Source organism: Durio zibethinus, chromosome 18, assembly GCF_047325235.1.
Source record: "Durio zibethinus cultivar Kanyao isolate XHJ-2024 chromosome 18, ASM4732523v1, whole genome shotgun sequence".
NCBI lineage: Eukaryota > Viridiplantae > Streptophyta > Magnoliopsida > Malvales > Malvaceae > Durio > Durio zibethinus.
The window spans coordinates 5,107,129-5,133,719 of NC_143179.1; the positions used below are offsets into that span (position 1 = coordinate 5,107,129).

Here is a 26,591-nt window from a genome sequence, read left to right on the forward strand (position 1 = left end):
TTCTCAAAAATAAAACCATAAAAATAAAATAAAAATAAAATGAGCTAAAAAATAAAATAAAATGAAAAAAGAAAACCTTGTGATCAGGTCGGGTTAGAGCATGAGTCGATATGCCGGTCATCGGGTTAACACGTGGATCTTGGGTTGTCCAAAATGACATCGTTCTAGGACAATACATAAGCTAAGTCCTAGCGTTTTTCCTCATAATCCCCTCTTCTCTCTTTCTATACCGAGAAACTCTGTCTTCTTTCTAGAATTTCCTAAAATCCCATCGATAAATTCAATCGAAAACTGAAAATCTCACTAGTTTCTCAGAAAGTCATCAGGAAATTCAATCGAAAACTAGAAAACCCACCAATTTCTAGAAAATTGACTGGAATGTGGATGAAAAATTCAACTGATCACTAAAAAATTTATCGAAAAATTCATGTTCCTCCCAAAAAACCTAAAAATTTCTAGAAAAACCCAGATTTGCCTCGAAATTTCCCAAAATCCCAAATGAACTTCCAGAAGCCCAAATCTTAACCTAGAAGCTTCAGATGTAACCTAGACAAAAATCCAAAATCCCTAGAAATTCTTTTCTACGAAAAAAATTTTAGAACATTCGTTCTTCAAAAATCAACTGTTTTTCTCTAAAATCCACCGTTTCCCACAAATTCATTCTTTCTGTCTGTTCTTTTGATCTTTAGTTTAATATATAGGCAACTTTAGCACAAATTTAGGAAATAGATAGAATCAATCTAGGCCTGAATCCTGAAATTCAATTTTGCTCGAGCTTTAGTTTAGGAATCTGACTTTTGGTCCCAATTGAATTGGTTACTTATTTAGGCTTGATTCATCATTAAAAATATGAGATTTTGATATGGCTGATTCAATTTTCATTTTCATAATTCTCGCCAGAAACTAAAAAAGGAAAGAAGGAAGAAATAAATAAAAATAATAAAAATAATGATGATAATAATAATATAATAAAAATAATAGAAATATAATAATAATAATAATAATAATAATAATATAATACTATACAATATACTAATAACAAAAATAATGAAACACGATCCAATTGACCCCGGATATGGTCTAATTGATCCCGAACACAAATTGGTGTTTACAAGGTATCTTTTTGTTAAGTCCAAACACATGTGGCGTATTGAGTGTTGCATGATTATATGAAAGCTTGTTGGAAATGAAAGGAAAACCAAGAAAAACATGTTGGAAAAATAAAGAAGGCAGAAATTGGTAAAGAGACCACAAAAAATATGGGTGAAAGAAAAAAAAGAGAAAAGGACATTAGAAAATGGAAAAATAGACTTTTTCGAGAGGAAATTAAAGTGTTAAGAAGAAATCAATAGAAATGGAATATGAAAAATGAAAATATTTTGGCATTTGCATCTTTATGTCGACACTTGCATTATGAAAAGGAATGTACATTTCCATTATGGTAAGGAGTTTAGCATCTGTATCCTCATATTTGTATCATGAAAAAGGTCTTTACGCCCACATTATTGTAATACATCTGTATAGCTAGGATAAACATTTACGTTTGTATGAAACATTTGCATTAGGGAAATGACATTTGCATTTGCATCTAAAAGGAGACATTTGTATATTCACATAAAGCATTCATCTATATATTTGCAAGAAGTAAAGTTTGCATCTACTATTTTAATAGTCTTTTGCATCATGGTTATGTTTGCCAAATTTTGAGTGATAAACTAAGAAAGAGAAAATTTATTCTTTTGAAATTTAAAATACTCAAAAAAATGGTATGGAACACTTTTGAACAACAAAATTTAAATATGGAGCATTTTTAAATCTAAAAGATAAGATGTTTTTAAACAAAAAAATGAAAAACTTTTGAAACAAAAAGTGAAAATTTTGAAGTGAAATGATTTCAAACTCTAAAAGAAAATCAGTGCATGATTTCCAAAACCTCTGGGCAAAATCTCTAAGACCTTCGAATGTAATCTTTAAGACCTCTGGATAATTTTTTTTTTAATTTTTGAATGATTTCCGAAGATCTCTTGGCAAAACCTTATGTTTTTTTTACATGATTTTCAAGACCTCTAAACAAAATCTTAAATATTTGAATGATCTGTAAGACCTTCGGGTAAATTTTTTAAATTTCTAAATGATTTTCAAATATTTTCGAGCAAAACCTTAGGTTTTTTACATGATTTTCAAAATCTCTAGGTAAAGATTTGAACGATTCATAAGACCTCCGAGCAAAATGTTTAAAAGTTTTTTTAAAAGTTTTAAGGCTTTTAATCAGAGGAACTTTCATACATAACGAGATTCTAAGACCTTCAAACATAATCTTTAAGACCTACGAGCATAATTTCTAAGACATCTAGGTATAATTTCTAAGACTTTCAGCAAAACATTTTAAAGTTTCAAGGCTTTTAATCAAAAGAGCTTTGAAAGATGTCGAGATTTGTAAAACCTCTAGGCATAATCTTTAAGACTTCCAGGTCATAATCTTTAAGACTTCCAGGTCATAATCTTTAAGACTTCTAGGAATAATCTTTAAGACTTTTAGGCATAATCTTTAAGACTTCTAAACATAATCTTTAAGACCTCTGAGTGTAATCTCTAAGTCTTCTTGGTAAAATTTGTTAAGTCTTTCGAGCTGAATCTATTTTAGTTTCGAGATTTGTAAGACCTTTAAGTATGATGTTTTGTTTTATTTTCAAAAGTTGTTAAGTTTTTGTTTAAAAGAGTTTTCAAATTTATTTTCAAATGGTCGAATTTATTAATTAAAAAAACAAATCAATCAAAAAAAGAAATCAAGAAAAACCAAAAAACGAAAAAACAAAACCAAAAAAAAAAACCTTTTGAAAAACTTTGAACAATTAACACTAGACAAAATTGTTATATATGTCTTTACCTTATTTTTTATTCTTAGTAATGTACAAAGAGGGGTAGCTATAGATATTCAATTTTGTCTGGGTCAATTCAAATTTGTTTGATTTTTTTTTTACTTAATTTATATGTTCTTATTTGAGCTAATTTAAGCATTAAATTAAATTGGATTTGTTCGAGCTTGTTTCGAATTAGTCATTTTTAATTTTTTTATTGTTATTATTATTATTTCTTTTATCATTTAAAATTAATTAAATTAATTGAAAAATTGTAAAGAAAAAAATTAATTAAAAAGTGAAAAATTACAAAATAAAAAAATGAAATGAAAAAAAAATAAAACAACAAAAATACACCAAAAGACAAGTTTTGGCTCTGCTAGCAATCGTTACCCCAAACCTGTTGACCACTACCCTGTACATTACCAGCAACCACACCTTACACCACCCTACAATTTTTGTCTATTATGAAAATTTACAAATAAATTTCACAAGCACCAAGCACCAAATGGGGGAAAGTTCTAACATCCATTTTCCCTGCAAGCACCAAGCTCCTCATCAGCCTTACACAACCCCACATCCACAATCTTGGCACAGTCTTCCCCTGTTCAACATGGCTTCACATTTAACACCACCCTAAGCTCAAAAAATAGCCTTTGCATGTGCCACACTCAGTACCACCCTTTAGCACCATTAAGTCAGCCCCTTATTCTCTCAACCATTAGAATTAAGATCCCCGGTCTCTATCACCATTAACCAAAAACACCCACCTAAACATTCGATCAAACCATATCAAACACATAAAAACAAAAGCGTAAAGAAATTAAAAAAAAAAATTAACCTCATTCCCCAAAAAGGGGAAGCCATGGTAGAATAAAAAAATATAGAAAAAAAAACCAAAGCAATGGGGGTTTTTGTTTTTCTTGAGATTGGTTAGGCTTTGGAGGTTTTTAGAAGAGTTTGGTTTGGATTTGAGGGGAAAAAAGAAAAGGGGGAACAAAAAAGGACAAAAAGAGAAGCTAAGGACGCCACTATTAATGACAATAAAGGAATGGCAATAAAAGAATGATGGCATAAAGGGGTCCACGATGGAGGAGTTTTTACAAATTCGGATGGTGAAAAGGATGGAAAGGAAAAAAAGAGCAACATACTAAAATATTGGCCTAATCGAACAATGGAAAAAGATGGAAAAGGATTGAGAAAGTGCAAACTTCAAGATTAGATCTAGGAAGATCCGATTTGACATGAGAAAAATAGAGCTTGGATCTGAGAAGAGGATAAAAAAGGAAAGCTTAAAGTGAAATAGGTAGTGACGCGATGACAAAACTATCAAAAATTGACTTAAAGGGAGGGCTGTTAGTTTTTTTTTTTAAGAATGAAGATTTAGTTTTTTTTTCTAAAAAAAAGAGCTTGGAAATGTTTAAAAAAAAAACTTATGGTTTTATAAAATAAAAAAAAAAAGAAGTTAACCGAGTCAACCCACCCATATTAGGTGTAACCTATCTTTAGCCAAGATCTAATCTGTGACCCAGCTTGGCCCATTCCAGCAGCCTAAATCTAAACCAATAATTGGACTCCAATAGCATTGGTTTAATGATTACATGAGTTTGAGCTTTAAAATCAATTTTTTTTTTTTTTTGTTTTTGGTATGGTTTCTATGCATTTTGCCTTTTTTTTTATTTGAATTTTTTTACATTATTAATGTCAATAATATTTTTATAAAACATGCTTGGCTTGAAATAGTTAACACTGCTTATGAAAATAAATATTTTTTTAAAAATTTATTATTAGTGTTCATATTTGTTTTTAATGTAAAAAAAAAAATAAATAATGAAAATTTCGATGATTTAACTTTGGAAAGTCCGAATAGTGATTTTCGGGAAATCTCTAGGTAAGAAAAGCCTTCTAAAAATTGCCAAAATATTGAAATATTTAGAAATTATTTTCAATACAAAGGTTTTTATTTTTCCTTAATTTGATTTTTTTGAAAAAGAAATAAAATATAAAATATTTATAAGGCTATGCATTTTTTAGAAAATAAATTTATTTATAGATGATTATATTATTGCATAAATTTTAAAAATTAATAAAAAATTGATAATGATGAATTTTCAATGATTGGATTATAGTGAAGTCTGAATAGTGATTATCAAGAATTTTTTAAGTGAAAATTTTTTTTTAAAATATTATCAAAGTATTGAAGTATTTAGAATAATTTTCAATATAAAAACTCTCGTTTGCATCTTTTACAAAAAAAAAAAAAAAGATGAATGAACTTTTGTATAATACAATAAAATTACAAATTGATTTATGAATATCATGTTTTATTTATATTATTTCCAAAAATAAAATAAAATCCTCGAGGATGATATCCTAAATAAATTTGAGTAGTGATTTTTTAAAAATTTCTAGGTAAAAAAATTTATCTAAAATGCTGCCAAATGTATTAGAGTATTTAGAATAATTTGAATAATGATTTCTTATTTCAGCATAAAAAATAAATTTTTAGAAAATATTATTTGATTTTAAGTTATAGATATCACATTTTACAATCTGCTTGATAAATATAAATATTAACGACAAGTATGAATCGTCGATGATGGGATATTTAGGAAGTCTGAGTAGTGATTCTTGAGAATCTCTTAAGTAAGAAAAATTCTTTCAATATTACTAGTGTATTGGGACATTTTAAGATTTCTTTCAATAACAAGATTCTAGTATTTTTCTTGAATAAATAGAAATAAAAAATAAACTAAATTTGCTACAATAAAGAAAATTAATTTTTAAATATCAAAATTAAGACAATTTTAGTCAAAATTAAAGGATAATACATAATTAATTGGTACCAATACATAATTAATTGGTACCAATTTAAATGAGCGTTATGGGGACGTTAATCATTTTTTACGCATAACCAACTCTCGAATCTAAACTATTTTCGCAAACTCAAAAATTATCTTTTCAATAAATTTTAATTAATTTTAAATTTTATTAAGAAGGTAAGTTTTAATAAGTAGTTTATCACACCTAACTAAAAAAGATTAGTAGTGACTTTTTTTTTTGTTTTCAAATTCGTCTAATAATTTCTAAAAACATTGTCTAAACATTTTACATGATATGAATATATAAATTATTAGGTCTATTTTAAATGGAACGAATTTGATAGCTCCTACAAAGACCTAGACAATTTTTAAATATCTTAAAAAATATATAATAAGACTTTAAATTTTTAAAAATAAAATACTATATATATCTAAACTAATCTCAATAATCACAATTTACTAATAAAGCAATATTAATTATAGTTACGTACATTATTGGTTAATCTTTAAGACTTCTAGGCATAATCTTTAAGACTTCCGAGCGTAATCTCTAAGTCTTCTTGATAAAATTTGTAAGTCTTTCGAATTGAAGCTATTTTAGTTTCGAGATTTGTAAGACCTTTAAGTATGATCTTTTGTTTTGTTTTCAAAAGTTGTTAAGTTTTTGTTTAAAAGAGTTTTCAAATTTATTTTCAAAAGGTCGAATTTATTAATTAAAAAAATCAAATCAATCAAAAAAATGAAAAAAAAAGAAGAAAAATCAAGAAAAACTAAAAAAGGAAAAAACAAAACAAAAAAAAAACTTTTGAAAAACTTTGAACCATTAACACTGAACAAAATTGTCATCTATGTCTTTACCTTATTTTTTATTCTCAGTAATGTAAAAAAGAGGTAGCTGTAAATATTCAATTTTGTCTAGGTCAATTCATATTTGTTTGATTTTTTTTTACTTAATTTACATGTTCTTATTTGAGCTAATTTAAGCATTAAATTAAATTGGATTTGTTCGAGCTTGTTTCGAATTAGTCATTTTTAATTTTTTTATTGTTATTATTATTATTATTATTATTATTATCATTTAAAATTAATTAAATTAATTGAAAATTTGTAAAGAAAAAAATTAATTAAAAAGTGAAAATTTTCAAAATAAAAAAATGAAATGAAAAAAAATAAAATAATAAAAATGCACCAAAAGACAAGTTTTGGTTCTGTTAGCAATCGCTACCCCAAACCTATTGGCCGTTACCCTGTACACTACCAGCAACTACACCTTACACCACCCTACAATTTTTGTCTATTATGAAAATTTACAGATAAATTTCACAAGCAACAAGCACCAAAAGGGAGAAAGTTCTAGCATTCATTTTCCCTACAAGCAGTAAGCTCCTCATTAGCCTTACACAACCCCACATCCACAATCCTGGCACAGTCTTCCCTTATTCAACATGGTTTCACATCTAACACACCACCTTAAGCTCAAAAAATAGCCTTTGCATGTGCCATACCCAGTACCACCCCTTAGTACCATTAAGTCAGCCCCCTCTTCTGTCAACCATTAGAACTAAGACCCCCGGTCTCTATCACCATCAACCAAAAACACCCACTTAAACATTCGATCAAACCATATCAAACACTCAAAAACAAAAACGCAAAGAAATTAAAAAAAATTAACCTCATTCCCCAAAAAGGGGAAGCCATGGTAGAATAAAAAAATATAGAAAAAAAAAACCAAAGCAATGGGGTTTTTTGTTTTTTTTTGAGATTGGTTAGGCTTTGGAGATTTTTATAAGAGTTTGGTTTGGATTTGAGGGGAAAGAAGAAAGGGGCAACAAAAAAGGACAAAAAGAAAGGCTAATGATGCCACTATTAGTGACAATAAAGGAATGGCAATAAAAGAACGATGGCATAAAAGGGTCCACGACAGAGGAGGTTTTACAAATTCGGATGGTGAAAAGGATGGAAAGGAAAAAAGGAGCAACATATTAAAATATTGGCCTAATCGAACAATGGAAAAAGATGGAAAAGGATTGAAAAAGTGCAAACTTCAAGTTTAGATCTAGGAAGATTCGGTTTGACATGAGAAAAATAGAGCCTGAATTTGAGAAGAGGATAAAAAAGAAAGCTTAAAGTGAAATGGGTAGCAACGCGATGGCAAAACTATAAAAAATTGGCTTAAATTGAGGGCTGTTGGTTTTTTTTTTTTTAAGGATGAAGATTTAGTTTTTTTTTTAAAGCTTGGAAATGTTTAAAAAAAACTTAAGGTTTTATAAAATAAAAAAAAAAGTTGATCGAGTCAACCCACCCACATCAGGTGTAACCTATCTCTAGCCCAGATCCAATCTGTGACCCAGCTCATTTACTAATTGGCCCATTCCAGCAGCCTAAATCTAAACCAATAGTTGGACTCCAATAGCGTTGGTCTAATGATTACATGAGTTTAAGCTTCAATACCAAAGTTTTTTTTTTGGTATGGTTTCTATGCATTTTGCTTTTGTTTTTATTTGAATTTTTTTACATTATTAATGTTAATAATATTTTTATAAAACATGCTTACCTTGAAATAGTTAACACTGCTTATGAAAATAAATATTTTTTAAAAAATTTATTATTAGTGTTCATATTTGTTTTTAATGTAAAAAAATTAAAATAAATGAAAATTTCGATGATTTAACTCTGAAAAGTTCGAATAGTGATTTTCAGGAAATCTCTAGGTAAGAAAAACCTTCTAAAAATTACCAAAATATTGAAATATTTAGAAATTATTTTCAATACAAAGGTTTTTATTTTTCCTTAATTTGATTTTTTTGAAAAGGAAATAAAATATAAAATATTTATAAGGCTATGCATTTTTTAAAAAATAAATTTATTTATAGATGATTATATTATTACATAACTTTTAAAAATTAATAAAAAAATGATAATGATGAATTTCCAATGATTGGATTATAGTGAAGTCTGAATAGTGATTATCAAGAATTTTTTAAGTGGAAAAATTTTTCTAAAATATTATCAAAGTATTGAAGTATTTAGAATAATTTTCAATATAAAAATTCTCGTTTGCATTTTTTACAAAAAAAAAAAAGATGAATGAATTTTTGTATAATACAATAAAATTACAAATTGATTTATGAATATCATGTTTTATTTATATTATTTCCAAAAATAAAAGAAAATCCTCGAGGATGACATCCTAAATAAATTTGAATAGTGATTTTTTAGGAATTTTTAAGTAAAAAAATTTATCTAAAATGCTGCCAAATGTATTGGAGTATTTAGAATAATTTTTAATAATGATTTCTTATTTTAGTATAAAAATAAAATTTTAAAAAATATTATTTGATTTTAAGTTATAGATATCACATTTTACAATCTGCTTGATAAATATAAATATTAGGATAAGTATGAATAATCGAGGATGGGATATTTAGGAAGTTTGAGTAGTGATTCTTGAGAATCTCTTAAGTAAGAAAAATTCTTTCAATATTACTAGTGTATTGGGACATTTTAAGATTTCTTTCAATAACAAGATTCTAGTATTTTTTTTGAATAAAATAGAAATAAAAAATAAACTAAAATTGCTACAATAAAGAAAATTAATTTTTAAATATCAAAATTAAGATAATTTTAGTCAAAATTAAATGATTTTACATAATTAATTGATACTATTTTAAACAGGCGTTGTGGGGACGCTAATCATTTTTTACGCATAACCAACTCTCGAATTTAAACTATTTCGCAAACTCAAAAGTTATCTTTTTAATAAATTTTATTAAGAAGATAAGTTTTAATAAGTAGTTTATCACACATAACCAAAAAAGATTAGTAGTGACTTTTTTTTTTGTTTTCAAATTCGTCTAATAATTTCTAAAAAAATCGTCTAAACATTTTACATGATATGAATATATAAATTATTAGGTCTATTTTAAATGGAACGAATTTGATAGCTCCTACAAAGACCTAGACAATTTTTAAATATCTCAAAAAATATATAATAAGACTTTAAATTTTCAAAAATAAAATATTATATATATCTCAACTAATCTCAATAATCACAATTTACTAATAAAACAATATTAATTATAGCTACGTACATTATTGGTTAATCGAAAGCAGGATGAAGAAAATGATGCCGAAAATGGTCTCATTTGCAACAAAACTAGTAGAATAATTAAGGAAATTTTGAGGTCAGCCAAGGCAGTAGGTTGTTCTTTAATGTTGTCTTCTTTCATTGGATATTATATTATTTAGTAAGCTGTCTTTGGCATTTTTCCTTTTTTTTTTCTTTATGGTCCCGACCTATTAAAATTAAAATGTTAAGGCAAGAAAAAGAAGAAAGGTCCCCCAATGTATAATAACAAACTCCCTCTACACCAGTAGATGTCCAATCTAAACAGAATAGCCAGTTACCAAGAACAAGAATGCCTCCTCTTTGGCCAAAAAAAAAAAGCTTCTTACACTTTTGTGTTTCAAAAATAAAAAGTCAGTATCAAAATAATAATTAAACTAATTAAAATTTTCAATTAAATTAAAAATTGACAGATATTATTTATTTAAGTCAATAAAAAATAAAATTCAACGATTTAATTAAATAAATATAAATCATATCCAAAATATACAGCGTAAGTGAATTCCTGTTCTATTAAATATAATAAGTATTTAACAAGAATATAGAGTTAATAGGATATTTATAATTACTTATTATTTCAAAACCAAGATAGAACTAAATTTGAGTTAATTGTCAAAGTAATCCCATGCATCATGATCTAAATTTAAAGTATTTATGTTTCTTATGCTTTGTTTGGACTGAGGAAAGGGTCCCCCCCCCCCCCCCCCCCCCCCCCCTTTGTTTGGAGAACGTTTTAATGAAAAGTAGGAAAGGTTTCTTGAGTGATTAACCCTCAAAAATCTTCATTCTCATTAAAAATATATATCACACAAAGATAAAAGAGAATCGTTTGAAATTGTTTGAACATATAAAACGAAAGTTTATTTGTACACTAATTAAGAGAAATAATCTTTTAGATTCAGAATGGATTAAAATTCCTAAAGATAAATTAAAAAGATTTGAATGCAAATAATAAAAAAATGATATGAGAATTAAAAAAATAGATAAAAAATTATTTTTGATAAAAATGAGTGAAGTAAAAAAATTCAAAATTATAATCTAACATGATTTTTTTTTAACCTTTCATACAATTGACTTCAGAATTATAAATATAAGACTTAATTTGTTATTATTATTATTGTAAATCATTTTTATGAATATTTTATTTTATTTTATAACATGTAAAGGGATGTAATAATCATTTTTACTCTACTGATTCCCTACTTAACCAAAGTTTGAAAATATATATCATCCATTTCATTTTTCTATAATATTTAATTATAGACATATAATTCTATTGAACGTAAAATTTAATTCAATTAATTTATACAATTATTTTTAAAAGATAATAAAAAATAATTTTAAATTTTAAATTTTAATATTTAAAAATTTAAAAATTATTTCCCTATTCTCGAGTTCTGACATGTCATATGCAAAAAATATATGTAATCCTATTCGTCAAATTTTATCTAGGTACTTTTCAACTAGGCAAATCTAAACAAAACAATCTATATTAATTTGTATTGTGGCATAAGACAATCAATCAGCAATCAAGCATACTGCAACAATATACCATTCGCATAAAAAGACAAGAAATTAACATAGTTCAATATTTAGTTTATTTACGTTTATAAATAAGATAAAAGATTTATTAATTTAAAAAATTACAGTTATATTAATAATCAATCACCAAAACACTAGCTCAAACAATTTAAATCTTACAAACACAACAAATTTGGGAGCACATTCACTCAATTTTTAATAATGTCAAATTAAACATCATAATTAATCTTAACTCCCTTGAACAATCTCTCTAATTAGTTCTATAAGATATTTATACGTCAAATCTCATAAAATTTTATAACTCACAATCAACTCTCTTTTATTTATTAACTCATTAATTTGAACAAATCTAAAAAAAGAAAAAATTCGATCTATTACAAAATTTTGACAAATGATTAAATATTACATGTAACTTGCATCAAATCAGAAGCTTTACTCATCCCAATATACTAAATTTTGTTTGGAAAAATGTAGTATATGCAATATGTTTTATGTAAATTTTATGTTTAATTTTTGATGGGTCATTCCGAAAAATTAAGGAAACAAAAAAGGGTGGCAAAGCTGGCAAAATTGATTATGGCCTAACAATGGGCTAGGCCAGCTCATGGGCTCTTATCCTGCATTTTTTTATCTTTCTATTTATTGCAATGGATTGGATTGATTAAAAGAACAAATTGCAATGGGCTATGGCTAAGCGGTAGTTGAGATCTAAACCAAGAAAATTCTCCGTCAGCTTTAGTTGATTGCCGCAGGCCCCTGTGTAATATCCAAGCTTATAATTCGAATTTCAATATAAGATAATTTAAAAAAAAAAAAAAAGAAAGAAAGAATGGGATCGAAAGCAGATTGAAAGCAAATATGTGATTTCAAATCACAATATATATAACTTTTTTTTAATTTCAAGTTATGATTTTCTTTGTAAAAAAATAGGGTAGAAGATTAATTTTCGCAATCTATATTGTATATACTTTGAATATTCATCACTTACTTTCTTATATATAAAACAATCATCACTAAAACAAACTTTAAAATTTGCATAGTTAAGTTTTTTTTTTTCCTTCGAAGGGCATAATTAAGTTAGAATATCCTCAAATTTACATTTTTTTTAACTTAATTTGAATATTCTTCTATACATGGATTTAAATTTTGCATAATCATTTAGTTTACTAGTTGGAGCATGTATTTTCATACTCAAAGAATAAAATTCCAATCTTCCTTTCAAAAATTAAAAAATAAAAAAAAAACCCTTAATATAAAGTATAGGTTTAGGATATGAATATATTTCTTAAACTTTAAATTTTTCAAAAAAAATCAAAACTCTATCACGAATAATAAACAATTTTAATAAATAAAAAGTGACATTCACTATTTATTATTTGCTTTTTATATAAGAAAAAATAGGACAATAAATTTGAATGGGAGTAATTAACTAATATAGTACTAAAAGTAAAATTGCATCGTACAAATTTCAAATTCTTGAATGAACTCGACCTCTTCAAAAAAATAATCCAAATAGTAGAGTTATGAATATTTGGAATATTAATCATAAAATTTATTTCAATTTTTTAAAAAGAAAAACTATGTTGTATCTTGAGAAAATTAAATAATTTAACATAATTTTATTTACACTTATAATTTTTTTTTTTAAATATCACATGTCAACTTCATAAATAAATTATTCTTTTATTTTTAGAGAAATCTTTTTATTTATTTGATTATACAACTCCACAAATTAATTTGACCTTTTAACTTGCAAATTAAAATTTTATAATTATCTAACATAATATTCAAATAAAAAATATTTAATTCCAGCAATTATCAATTTCTTTACCCATTATCACAATTAATCCGTTCATAAAAAGGAAGTGAAAAATTTAATTCATTAAACCCAAGAATGATGAAATTTATTCTTCTTTCTTATCCAATCATTTTCCTGTTAATTTATTTAATTTTGTCGATCTTTCAAAAACCTTTATAAGAAAATTTGAAAAAAAAAAAATCCATTTTTAATCATTATCTAGATTTTGCTTATTTAAAAATATACTCACTTATTTACAATTCATTTTTGCAGAATCCATCAATTAAAAAACTTAGCTTATAAATTCGAAAAGTATTAAAAGAATCTGGTCATGATTTGTTAATTTGTGTTGTAAAATTCTTAACCAATTTCAATTTTTTTTTTTTCATAATAGAGCTTCACATTTGTTTTTAGAATCCTTAATATTTCAGAGGTTAAGAAAATAGGTGTGTACAAAGACTTTCTAGTATTTTTAATTATTATTGTTGTTGAACTGCAATGACGCGTGAGAGACTACATAGTTAGTATTTAATCTAACATGCTATTATTTTTATCCTTAACGTGGCAACAGCCTAGAAACATAAATAAGATCAACTAAACAACAACACATTTTGCAATAGAATATTAATTTGGTGACTTTTTTTTTTGTTTTTGAAAAGCTAAAAAATCTCTTCAATTCATTCATCTAACTCAATGTCCTTTAATTTCTCATAATTATCCAAACTCTTTGGTTTTGAAATCTATCGAAACCTTTAGCTAGGATTCCAATGGACTAAACCTTTATTTGGCCAAAAAAAAAAATTCAAAAAAATTCTTGCCTTCCTCGAATCTAACCCATTTATCTCGAATTCCTAATAATTATTCAAGTTTTTTATTTATTGAAAATCATTGAATCCATAACAATGTTCCACAATATTCTCTTAAATTTTCTCAAATCCCCAAACAGTTGAAACAATTCATATCAATCCTTCCTCCTTGAGGTCCCCTCTTTCAATCGTTTTCCAACTATTTATAGTCCCAAATATATGGATGTTCATTCTTTTATCAATTTCACAAGAAAATCAAGTTGCTGGTGGCTCATTGGTGTCCATGCTATTCTAATATTCTCTCTTTCAAACTTGGCCAAATAAATCCATTTTTTCAAAATCTATCTTCTGTTACAAAATATCCATATCATGATTGTTGTATTAGATTAAAAATTTTTAAAAATTTTCTATTGTAGTGACCATTCTTTGCTTTCAGTGTTTTTGTTATCGCAAAGAAAACCATATACATAAATTTACATTTGTTATTGTTTCATTAGCCTAACTTTTAGAAATTTTTTATTGTATTAACCCTTATTTGCTTTCAGAGTTTCGTTCTCACAAAGAAAACTAGGTACATTAATCTACAATTATTATTGTTTCATTAGCTTATTTTTATTCTATTATGCCTTTGGTTTTTGCCAAAAAATTGTAATGAAATTGTTTTATGAGTCTAATTATAAATTGTTCATGAATTCATTCTTTGAAGAAAGTTAATAGATAATATCAATTTAAACCGTAGCAACGCACAAAAAATTATATAATATAATTTAATTTTAAACTATTTATTTTAATGTTAATTTAATTAAAAAAATCTTATAAATAATAAATAAAATCACAGTGAGACGGAGGGCAAGATTCTAGTATTAATTATAAAATCGAGATTCCAAGTTAAAGCCAAGAATATTCAAGCCATATATTCGAATTTTCTCTTAACAGAATTATTATATAAAAAAATAATATCAAAAATGAATTTTCAAATCATAAGAAAATATTTAATATCATATTTAAATTTTAAAAATTTTTAATATAATATTTAAAGTATAAATTTATTAATTAATATAATATTAAAAAATTATTTATTTATCATACATTATTATTTGAAATTAAATATTTTAAAATAAATATTATATTAGTTAATAAATGTATAATTTAAATGACATTAAAAAATTATTAAATTCATATGTCACGTCAACCTTTACTAAAATTCAAGAAATTCGGAATATTAATCCTAAAAATTGTAAAAACACAAAAAAGGTGGAAATGAAACTCCACATCTTACTGTATGGATATTCCAAATGCTTTGGAATTATACCAAGCCTCACAAACAAATGTGCAAAGGTCCCACACTTCGGCTCGGCTTTGCCGCTGTGCTTTTGAAGCTTCGCCGAGCTTTTATTTATTTATAAAAAATTAGCACTTTTTTTTTTTATTTTTAGATAAAATATATAAACAGTGACTCGATTTTAAGAGTTTTTTAAAATGGTTATTTAAATATTAATTTTTTAAATTTAATCTTGGAGTAAGTAATTTATTTTTATTACTCAACTGTTAGTGCCTATCGGAATATTGATGTATTATTATCACATCAATTATTAGATGTGATATAACATTATCATATTTTTAATAAGTTATGTGATATTATTGATATAATATTATAAATAAATTTTGGTCACTTAATTTTTAAAAATTTTTTATTTTAACTACTCAATTTTGAAAATTTACAATTTAATCATTAATAACTAAGTTCTCCATTTTTATAAAAAATAGAAATAGTATTTGATATTTTTATTGAATGAAATTAAATTATATATATTTTTATTTTATTGTAATTATATCATTTAGATTTGAAAAATAGATAAATATTATCCAATTGTCAAATTTACTAAAACAGCATTATTTCAAATATTTGTGATTCATCCATGTAAATAAATTTAAGTAAGTATTTTATATGTGAAGATTTTAATTATAATAAAAATTCATAATTTTAATTTCATACAATAAAATATTAAAAAATATAGATAACATAAACTTATTGTAATTAAAAACTTTGATATTGTGCAATATATTTGATCTTCTTTTTTAATGGCTCATTGCTATCATAAATTTATAAATTATATTGAGTTGATCACCAAAATTTATGAATTTTAATATAATAAATAATTTTATTATTTATGTTATCTATTAAAATATATTGAGATAGTATTCAAATAAATCATTAAATTTTATAAAAAATAAAAATAAGCATTCAATATTTTTATTGTATGAAATTAAACTATGAACTTTTATTTTATTATAATTATCATTTAAATTTAGAAAATAAAAAAATATAAATCAATTGTCAAAATTACTAAAATAATATTGCTTTGAATATTTGTCGTTCAATTAATTCAAATAAATGCAAGTAACTATTTTAAATTTTTACATTTTAGTCATCAATATTTGTGAAATTATTAATATTTGGATGTTATTCTCAAGTAACTTTCTAACGATATAATTACCAACAATTTGTGAAATTTAATATAATTAATTAATTAATTAATGTTATTTTGTTATATATATTTCCTTTATTATTTTATTAAATTAAATTAAAAGTAAATCTTTACATTATGAAATGTGAACTTATTTGAGTTTATTTGGATAAATTGAATAACAAAGATTTAAAGTAATATTATTTTAATAATTTTTGTAAGTGGATAATTTTTTTTCAAATTTAAATAGTATAATTACAATAAAATAAAAAAATTACAATTTAATTTTATGCAATAAAAAATCAAATATTTTATTTATAAAATATAAAAATTTATTTGTTAGTGATTAAATTATAATTTTTAAAGTTGAGTGATTAAAAAAATTTTTTTTTAAATTAAGTGATTGAAATGTTTTTTAAAATTTTATAATGCCGAATCACAATTCCACGTGACTTGTCAGACAATTTGACAATGTTACTTAACATTTCATAATTAACGTGGCAATTCACATTATCATGTTATTGGTTACTAACGACTTAGTAATTAAAAAATACTTGTTTAAATTTAAATGATTAAACTAAATAGATAAATACGTAAGCAATTATTTAAAAAAATTATAAAATTAAATGATTATTTATGTATTTTTCCTTTTTTTTGGTCTGTCACTATGCTGCTGGTATGCTTTTGGATGACAGAATGAAAAAAACAAACTAACAATACACATAAAAATCACTTTTCATCTAAGAACCATTTTGACAGAGTTTTAGATCTTCTTATCTTTTTATTATATATTAACGATATAAAAGTCAAAATTTCAACTTCTTCCAGTTTTTTAAAAAATAAAAAGAAATAATATAACTCAATAGTCTAGTTAACTCTGAAAAAAAGAATAACGTCAGTTAAAAAAATTTTTGTGCGATTAAAAAATTTTCAATTTAAATCATTATAAATAACATTTCGTCTAAAATAATTATCTTTTAAGTTTCAATTTTTTTAAATTTTTACTAAAAAATAAGTTTTTTTTTTATTAAATTAAAGCTAATACGACTGTAAAAAAAAAAATTGAACGAGCATCTCGATAATTTAAACCCTAAAAATTTACCCACAAAATATGAAAAAAAAAAATGACGAGTTGATTCCATCATAAAACTTTGGGAGCGTTATTAGCATTGGAATAATCTTGTTTTGCATAAAACTATTTTGAAATAAATAATAAATTTGTTACAGTAATAATTGAATTTGAATGGTCAAATATTGGTCATTCGACCAAACACATTAAATTCCACTTCACACTATAATGTCTTTATTACAATCAGCTCACTCGTGACCCGACTCAACACTTCCGAGTTTCGACCCAAAGTCCAAACCAATAACTCCCTCCGATCCGCTACAAAAACAGACGGTAAAAAAACTTTTGCCACGTCCAATGTCAACTTCCCTTAAAATAAAATGTTCGGCAAGAAATAATATTAAAATAAACAAACAAATAAAAAATTAAATTAAAGCTCTCTCTTTCAAAAGGAATAAAACCCACGTCGCAAGATATGCTTTCTTTATAAAATCCCAACGGATATTCTCGCCCTACCCTCCGAATATTCTCCCCTTTCCGTTATATTCCCTCGTTCTCCATCGCCCACCGGCCACCACATTCCTCTCACTAACAACCTTACCTCCTCCGTTCTCTCATTTTCCCTCACTTTCTTTCTTTTTTTTTTTCTCACCAACCAAACATCCTGTTAAGATTAGAAAAAAAGGAGAGTTTTTGCGATGAAATTTGGAAAGAGCCTTGGTAACCAGATCGAGGAGACGTTGCCTGAATGGCGGGATAAGTTCCTTTCTTATAAGGAGCTTAAGAAGAAATTGAAGCTTATTGAGCCTAAGTCCTGTGAGAGGCCCAATAAACGGCTTAGACTGGATGAAAATTCTGGTGATGTTGTCGTCGCCGGAGATAAGGTGGGCGACGGAGACGGTATGTCGAGAGAGGAGACTGATTTTATTAATCTTTTGGAAGCTGAGCTGGAGAAATTCAACACGTTTTTTGTTGAGAAAGAGGAAGAATACATCATTAGATTGAAGGTAATTCCAACCCGGGTTTGATTTCGATCTGGTTGGTTAGGGAGAATTTTTTTGTTTTTCGTTTCTTTCTCCTGCTTTCCCGGTAAACAAACAGGGGTGCAACATTAATTAACGGGCCAAAAACGTTGTCGTTTAGCTTTAAATAAAGAAAACATATTATCTTTCCCTTCTTTGTTTTTGGAACTCTTTTGGTCTGTCCATAACGGTTCCGTTAAACAGTTAAACTGTTTTTGTCGACTTGCGAGAAAATTCCTTCAACTGGCGCACATGTATGAAAGGCTTGTACGTCGAAGCACAAGCTATAGTTTGCATGTTAATGTTTTAAGTTCGACAATATGGGTTTTTCATTTTTCTAAATTTTATGCTGATTTGGTGAGTTATTTTGGTTTGGGGGTGCAGGAATTACAAGACAGTGTGGCAAAGGCAAAGGATTCTGATGAAGAGATGATAAAGATTAGGAAGGAGATAGTGGACTTCCATGGCGAGATGGTTTTGTTAGAGAATTATAGCGCCCTTAACTACACAGGTAATTTGACCTTTCCTCATTCCCTTCTTCTGTTTGTTTAATCAAAGATATTGCCACTTGGTTTTTTTCAATGCTTTACATAATTGATAGTACTATTTTAGCCGGCCCGAATGTGTTGTTTAGGGACATGATTAGGTTTATAGCAACTTGCAATATCTGTAGAACAGCCTGTTCGATGAGCCGTTTCTCTTGAAGTCGGAATTCCTTTATGTGTTGTATCCTTCCTTCTGTCATCAATATTCTGCCAGACGACTTATCCACATCCATTCTTTAATTAAACATTAACATTATGTTTGGTAGGAGGGAAAAAAGAAGGAAAGAAGAAGGGTGGAAGGAAAAATTACTTTCTTTCCACCATATCTTTCCTTTGGTAGGAAGGAACTAGGAAGAGGGAAAGAAAATGAGTGGATTTATACCTTGTAGTCTTTTACTTACTTCCAAATCTCCTTCCTCTCGTTCCGTTTTTCTTTCCTTACTTTTTCCCTTCCATTTTTCTTCCTTCCTACCAAACATAGTGTAAATATTCTACCTTCCTTTAAGTGGCCCCATTCAATTGTGTTTGGAGCATTTGCTTCAGCATATGAAACCATTATATTTATTCCGTATAGTACAGGCATCATAAAGTTATAACACTATCATGAATTTTTGTGAGTCTGGTCTGACATACAGGTCTCTCAAACTATTAGGATGATGTTTGGGCTGCATATGAATGATTTCTTTGTTCTTCCCTAAGATAGTATGAGTTTCTCCTAAATGGACTTCTTATCCTGCTATTGCAGAGCAGAGCTGCGATATATTCTCCTTGGAAACTGATTCATTAGCTATAGAGCTTTTCCACACTACTTGGAGTACTAAAAATCTGAGGAGATAATTTGTTTATACAAAGATGGTTATATATTAGAAAAATGAAAAACAGACATAGAGGGGTCCAATGGCTTAGACTTTGGTTCATAGGAAAGATCATTTGCATTTCATTGTCTTTTGCATGGCTTGTATGGATAAAAAAAAAAAAGAAAAAAGAGAAGTTTTTTCTAGTGGCTTTTCAAGTGGATAAATCATTAACATAATATGATTTGAACAGGATTGGTGAAAATACTGAAGAAGTATGACAAAAGAACTGGTGCTTTGATCCGCTTGCCTTTCATCCAAAGGGTTTTGCACCAGCCCTTCTTCACTACGGACTTGCTTTATAAGCTTGTTAAGGAGTGCGAGGTGATGCTAGACCATCTCTTCCCCAAGACTGAAAAACCAGCTTCAACTGAAGCAAAGAATGGGGATGACAGTGCGGATGGTGAGGATGACGCCTGTGATCTGTCATTGTCCTCTACCTCTCAGAGCGAAGATCTGCTCAGAGTGCCCAAAGAGCTCGCTGAGATCGAGTACATAGAGAACCTGTATATGAAAAGCACTATTTCAGCATTGCGGGTTTTGAAGGAAATTCGGAAGGGAAGCTCAACTGTTAGCGTCTTTTCATTGCCTCCACTGCAAATAAGCGGATTGGACGAGACCTGGAAAAAGATTCCTGTTCTTGAGCAAGCAGCCAAATAGTTTAGTTTTGTAACGGGAATTGAACTCTTCTGCGCTGCCCTGTTTTTTTGCTTTCTTTTTCTTGTTTTCTTTTTCTTGACTTTTTTTTTAGTTTTACATTTCATGCATCTATAGCGCATGTCTTAGATACTAATACTAACACCTGTAAATGCTGTATTGAACTACGGCGGTTTAGTATCCTATATGTTAATTTTGGTAAGTTCGGCTTGCCATTTTACAAGCCACGTGGTTTTTTTTTTTAAATTTCATTTTTATATATTTAAAATTTTATTTATTTATTTTTTTAAAAATTGTGTGATTTATTTGATATTATAATAAAAAATGTAAAAAATATTTTTAACTTTTTTAGATTGTTTTTTTAAGTTTTCAATATTTTATATAAATTTTATGCTTTTTGATTTTGTAACGGACCTTTCACGTCACTTTGATCTAGTAGGAGCGATTTTATTAATTTTGATAATTTTAACTTTCGTTAAGACCTGCCATTTGAATATATATATATATATATATATATATATATATTTTACTTTTTCTTTTATATATTTAATAAATTATTTTTTATTTTTTGTGGAGCCCATTCGATATCAGCTCTTTTATTCTCTTTATTTTTTTTATTTACTTTTTTTAATTAAATAATTCTGTAAAAAAAAAACAAATGTAGTTGTCGACGTAACATGCGATTTTTTTTTATTAAATTAAAATCAGTTAAGAGGAATCGAGTTTTTAAAAAAACTTAAATCGGATCAAAAACCAGATTAGAGTATTTCATCTCAATGCATTTTAAGATTTATTAAAAAAAATTGTATTATTAATATAATATAATAATTATATTTTTATATTATATTATTAAATTATTATTTAATATTTTAATTTAAAAAATTAATATTTTAGACTCAATTGTGCGCTTGACACTTTTATGAGCTCATTTTTGTTTTTTTTTTTTTGGCTTTTCACTTTTTTTTAATATTTTAAATTTTAGTTTTATTTTTTATTAAATAAAATTTACTAGAAAATGAAATCAATAAAATTGTTTACACGTCATTCTCATTTGGTTTTTTTTTTTTACCTTTCACTTTTTAATTTTTTTAATTCGCTAAATTTTGTTAAAAAAATCGATTAATAAGGATCCTAAAACAAAAAATTTTTGATTGCGTGGACATCCATCTAATAATAAAAAATTTGGTTTGCCAATAGGTTGAGACTTGGAGTTATAGAAAGGTGTGTGTTTTGGATCAATGAATTGATTAATTTTGTACAACAATACAAGTATGCTTTTTTTTAAGTATAAAATTCTCTTAAATCTTGCAACAAAATTATCATAATGAGTAATCGATTATCTTTTGAGTCAATTAATATATTATTAAAGTTGATATTTAAATATGTAATATTTTCTTCAATTAAGTATATAATAGGATAGGGGTTAAAAAATAGATTAAAATTTTCCAAAAAGAAAAATATTGTCACTAGAAAAAATAAGTTCACTATATTAATGAGGCCAAGATTTGTTTTTTTTGCCAATAATGAGGCAAGGTAGGCTGACCATGATAAGCGAGCATATCACTATATCACTTACAACCAACACAATAAATTAAGTATAATTTAATATTATGTGAGACTAATAAAAAAATTATAAAAAAATCTAAATTTTTAAGTGTTGGACGTTTCAATAATTTTTATTATAATTAATTAATTTTAATATTATAATAAAAAAATTGTAAGTAAAATGTTTCCTATGATTTTTTGTTAATCTCTCAATGAACTACAAATTTTGATATTTTTAGATCACAGGTATTATCAAGGTAAATTGATCTTAAAGTTAGGATTTAATTTAAATGATTTACTTATTTTTCTTTAAAAAATGAATGCATAAGGGTAACAAAAAAAAAAAAAAAACTCTTAAATAAAAATTGAATAATCAATTAAATCCTTGATATTTTATTACAATTAATCAAGTTTTAAATTTTTTATGTCAGTCAAATGAATTCTTAATTATTTATTTTCATTCAATTAAACTTTTATATGTATATTTTTATGCAATTAAACTTTTCGATTGGATGAAAATAATTAACTATTTTTTTAATAAATGTTAATTGATGAAAATAAATATTTAAAGATTTAATTGACTAAAAAAATTTAGGTGATTATTAAATTTTAAATCAGAGGTTTTTTTTTAATCCTTTTACCAAAATGAATTTCACCGAAAACTATTAATTCGATTTTCAAAGACTGGCAAATTTTTTACTTTTTAAACAAGCAATTCACTCAAATTTGGGAAAGTTTTACAACCATCTTGCCGACTTTTTTTTGGGGGATAAACGTTTATAGACTGAATTTTTATTATTTTTTAAACAACAAAGATTAATTTCCTAATTTACCCTTAAAGCACTTCTGTGCTCATTCATTCTACTTCAAATTTAAGCTTGTGAATTATGATGAGGATGATGGTTTCTTCCAAGAGATACATAAAAGAAACTTCAAAAAAAAGAAAGGAAAAGTGAGAGACAGAGAGAGCACAACAATATATATATATATATATATTTATTTTGAAAATAAAGGTTCGTTTCTTCCAAATGAATCAGCTCCAAGGAAACGACAGGAAACCATCCCAAGTTTCCGAATAAGAACATGTAATATAAATAATGCATTTTCGTCTTGTTTTCAAAATATTATCCTAGACTAAAAATGCATATTAGGTTATTGAGAATAATTGAATTAGTAAAAATCGAATACTTTATTTGTAAAATTTAAATTTAATTTTTTTATCAATAATTCTTTGTGACAAACAATCTGTAAATTCAATATAAATCTTTTGTTAAATCTACTATTTGTTATGATTCTAGAATGAAAAAACCTTCTATAACCCTAAACTTTTTAATAAAAAAAAAAGAAAAGAGAAATGCATATTATCCTAGACGAACATAATGCAGGCAAAAGGGCTATCGTGGCGTATTGAAGACTGAAGGGAGTCTCCGGCTGGCTACCATTTTCAAATTTTGTTGGCAATGATTGATTTTGTGGTTTTGCTAATAGAAAATCACTTATTTCAACGTAGTTTGGCTTCAAACTGTAGTTAAATCTGGAATTGTGATTGAAAATTTGCCTCAGTTATTCGGTTGCTGGGACTTGAAACCGGGTCTTTCATAAGAAAACCCAATATGCTAAACTACAACGGATTCATTGAAAACTTCATTCATTCATTCATTTTACTTATTTTTTCTTTTGGCTTAGAATAATTTAGAATTTATTGGACAATTCTTTTGTCACGATATAAAGCACCAATACGCAATCCAATCTCGATATCTTACTCATTGATGTAAAATTCTTGAGGAAAAGAAAAAAAACCTCTTTGATGTAAAAAAAAAAGGAAACTTCCTGCTGAAAGGAAAACTTTCGAGTTTATAAATTTTTCTTTTTTACATAAAAGTTTAGAAGAGCAATGGCAAATCTAAAATTTTTTTCAAGGATATTTATTTTATATATATATATATATATATCATTATCAATAGATTTATCAATTTTATTAACCAAAAAATACGAGAAAAAACTTTTAGGGGTGTCCAAAGAAATTTTTTGTTTAAATTTTTTATTTTTTGAGAATGTCCAGAAATTTCAGAACGTACAAAGGAAAGATTTCTTCTAAATTTTTTTATTTTCTAATTTTTTGAGTGTTCGTAGACACCTACAACATCGTCGGCAAAAAAATTATTGCATTCACCACTATAGACTGATGAGGCTATATCATTTTAGGATCAAAGCAGATTGCAAAACTCAACAATAATTTATATTAGATTTGAGATTATCTACCAAAGAAGATTGTTGACAGAAAAAATTAAACTTAAACCTTACAAAAGATGTATTTGATCTTATTAACACTTTTTAATTTATAATTACCATAGTACCTAATAATCTGATCAATGTGAATGCGAAGAAAAACAAAATCAAAAGAAGGAAATGAAAGGAACATGTTTGATTCAACATGAAAAAGAGAGGAAAAACGCGTTAAGGAATAAAGCGTAAAGAATCAAAGGATAAGAGAGGCCTACGACTTACGTTAATTATCAATTGCCATTTCTTGAAGCATAAATATGAGCGGTGATTCCACCTCCCTAACTCTTCTATAGCCAGACAAATCTTAAAAGGAGAAAGCACTACTGTTATACAACTTGTCCCACGCATTCCACTAAAAAGAAGCTTAAGAGCAGCTAAAAATTCAACGAAAAGACGGACCAATGAAGCAACTTTAAGCAAATCCCATATATAAATGCTGGTGCCCTGGTAGTGAAATGCAGAAGCTGGTTTGCTAATTCTGACTTGGTTTTGTTTACCAATTGTGAAAATGGGAGCTGTTTGGTTGATTTCTATAGTCAACTTGATGATGGTATTGTTAGTTCGGAGCCTGGAATCAGGATTGCAGAATGGATTTTATTCTTCTTCATGTCCAAAGGCTGAGGCCGTAGTAAGGTCTACAGTTGAATCTCACTTCAGTAAAGATCCTACTATTGCTGCTGGCTTACTCAGGCTTCAATTCCATGACTGCTTTGTTCAGGTTGCTTACAGATCTTTCATAATTTTTTTATATATAAGAACTGAAATGCTAGAAGATGAAATGATGATATGATTTTTGTGTAGGGCTGTGACGGTTCAGTGTTAATCTCTGGCTCTTTTGCTGAGAGAAGTGCATTGCCAAACCTTGGCCTAAGAGGATTTGAAGTAATTGATGATGCAAAAGCACAGCTAGAAGCTCTATGCCCTGGAGTAGTCTCATGTGCTGACATACTAGCGCTGGCAGCTCGTGACGCTGTTGACTTGGTAGCATTCTTTTTCGCCTTGTAACACACATAAAAATGATCATTTTAGTTCAAAATACACTTAAGGGGCTTCATTTGTTTTGTTTCCATATGACAGAGTGATGGTCCAAGTTGGACTGTACCGACAGGGAGAAGAGATGGCAGGGTGTCTTCATCATCTCAAACCTCAAGTTTACCTTCTCCACTTGAGTCCATCGCTGCTCAAAGGCAAAAATTTGCAGCTAAAGGCCTCAACGATCATGATCTCGTAACTTTAGTTGGTATATACCCGTATCCCTTTAATTTCTTTGCCACCAAACAATAAATAAAGTACACAAATTTCAATGGTTTACATGTTTCTGTGGCAGGCGCACATACCATTGGCCAAACGGATTGCTTGTTCTTCCGATACCGCTTATACAACTTCACAACAACTGGAAGTGCAGACCCGACTATCAACCAAACTTTCTTATCACAACTTCAAGCTCTTTGTCCGCAAAATTGTGATGGCTCGAAAAGGGTTGCATTAGATATAGATAGCCAGACCAAATTTGATGTGAGCTACTTCAAAAACGTGCGTGATGGCAAAGGAGTCTTGGAATCAGACCAGAGGCTCTGGGGAGATGATCCTACGCGTAGCATAGTAGAAAACTATGCTGGGCACATTAAAGGATTGTTGGGGTTAAGGTTTGATTTTGAGTTTCCTAAAGCAATGATCAAGATGAGTAGCGTTGAGGTGAAAACTGGCTTAGAAGGAGAGATTAGGAAGATATGTTCAAAGATTAACTGATTGCTGATAGATTACTTAACAGTAACAGAATGATTTGTAATAACATGAATTAGTAGATTGGGAAATAGTAAATCTATATTAAAATAAAGGAAAAATTGTAAGAAGTTGTATTTTACAATTTGAAATATGATTCAGGGATTCAGTTTTTGAATCAATTTGGCACAGGAACAACAGTGTTCTTAAATTATTATACTACTTTTTATTAATTTTAGAATTGTTAAATTACACTCAAGAATTATTCAATCAAGTCATTTATAATCATAATCAGAAACAAAGAGTGCACACTTATGCGTTTTGATATCATGGATTCCATCTCGTGAAAGTTGGCACGAAATTTTGGTGTGATTTAATTACAATTATAAAATTTTAATTCATAATAAATTGATGGATTATATTTTAAATATTTCAACTAAATGCTCATTAATCTATGCTCATAAAAACTCG

General features: G+C 26.9%; 2 protein-coding genes across 2 annotated transcripts; both read left to right on the top strand.

Annotated features, from left to right (window-relative positions):
• Positions 1 to 18,047: 18,047 nt before the first annotated feature.
• On the top strand, positions 18,048 to 20,790 carry LOC111299046 (SPX domain-containing protein 1-like). The gene is made up of 3 exons (XM_022893945.2): positions 18,048 to 18,496; positions 18,896 to 19,022; positions 20,104 to 20,790. The coding sequence occupies exons 1-3, from the start codon at positions 18,188 to 18,190 to the stop codon at positions 20,568 to 20,570; spliced, it is 903 nt and encodes a 300-aa protein (XP_022749680.1). The 5' UTR covers positions 18,048 to 18,187; the 3' UTR covers positions 20,571 to 20,790.
• Positions 20,791 to 24,766: 3,976 nt separating this feature from the next.
• On the top strand, positions 24,767 to 26,300 carry LOC111299045 (peroxidase 25-like). The gene is made up of 4 exons (XM_022893944.2): positions 24,767 to 25,116; positions 25,200 to 25,379; positions 25,476 to 25,638; positions 25,726 to 26,300. Exons 1-4 carry the CDS (start codon positions 24,907 to 24,909, stop codon positions 26,145 to 26,147), a joined length of 975 nt encoding a protein of 324 aa, XP_022749679.2. The 5' UTR covers positions 24,767 to 24,906; the 3' UTR covers positions 26,148 to 26,300.
• The last annotated feature ends 291 nt before the right edge of the window (positions 26,301 to 26,591 follow it).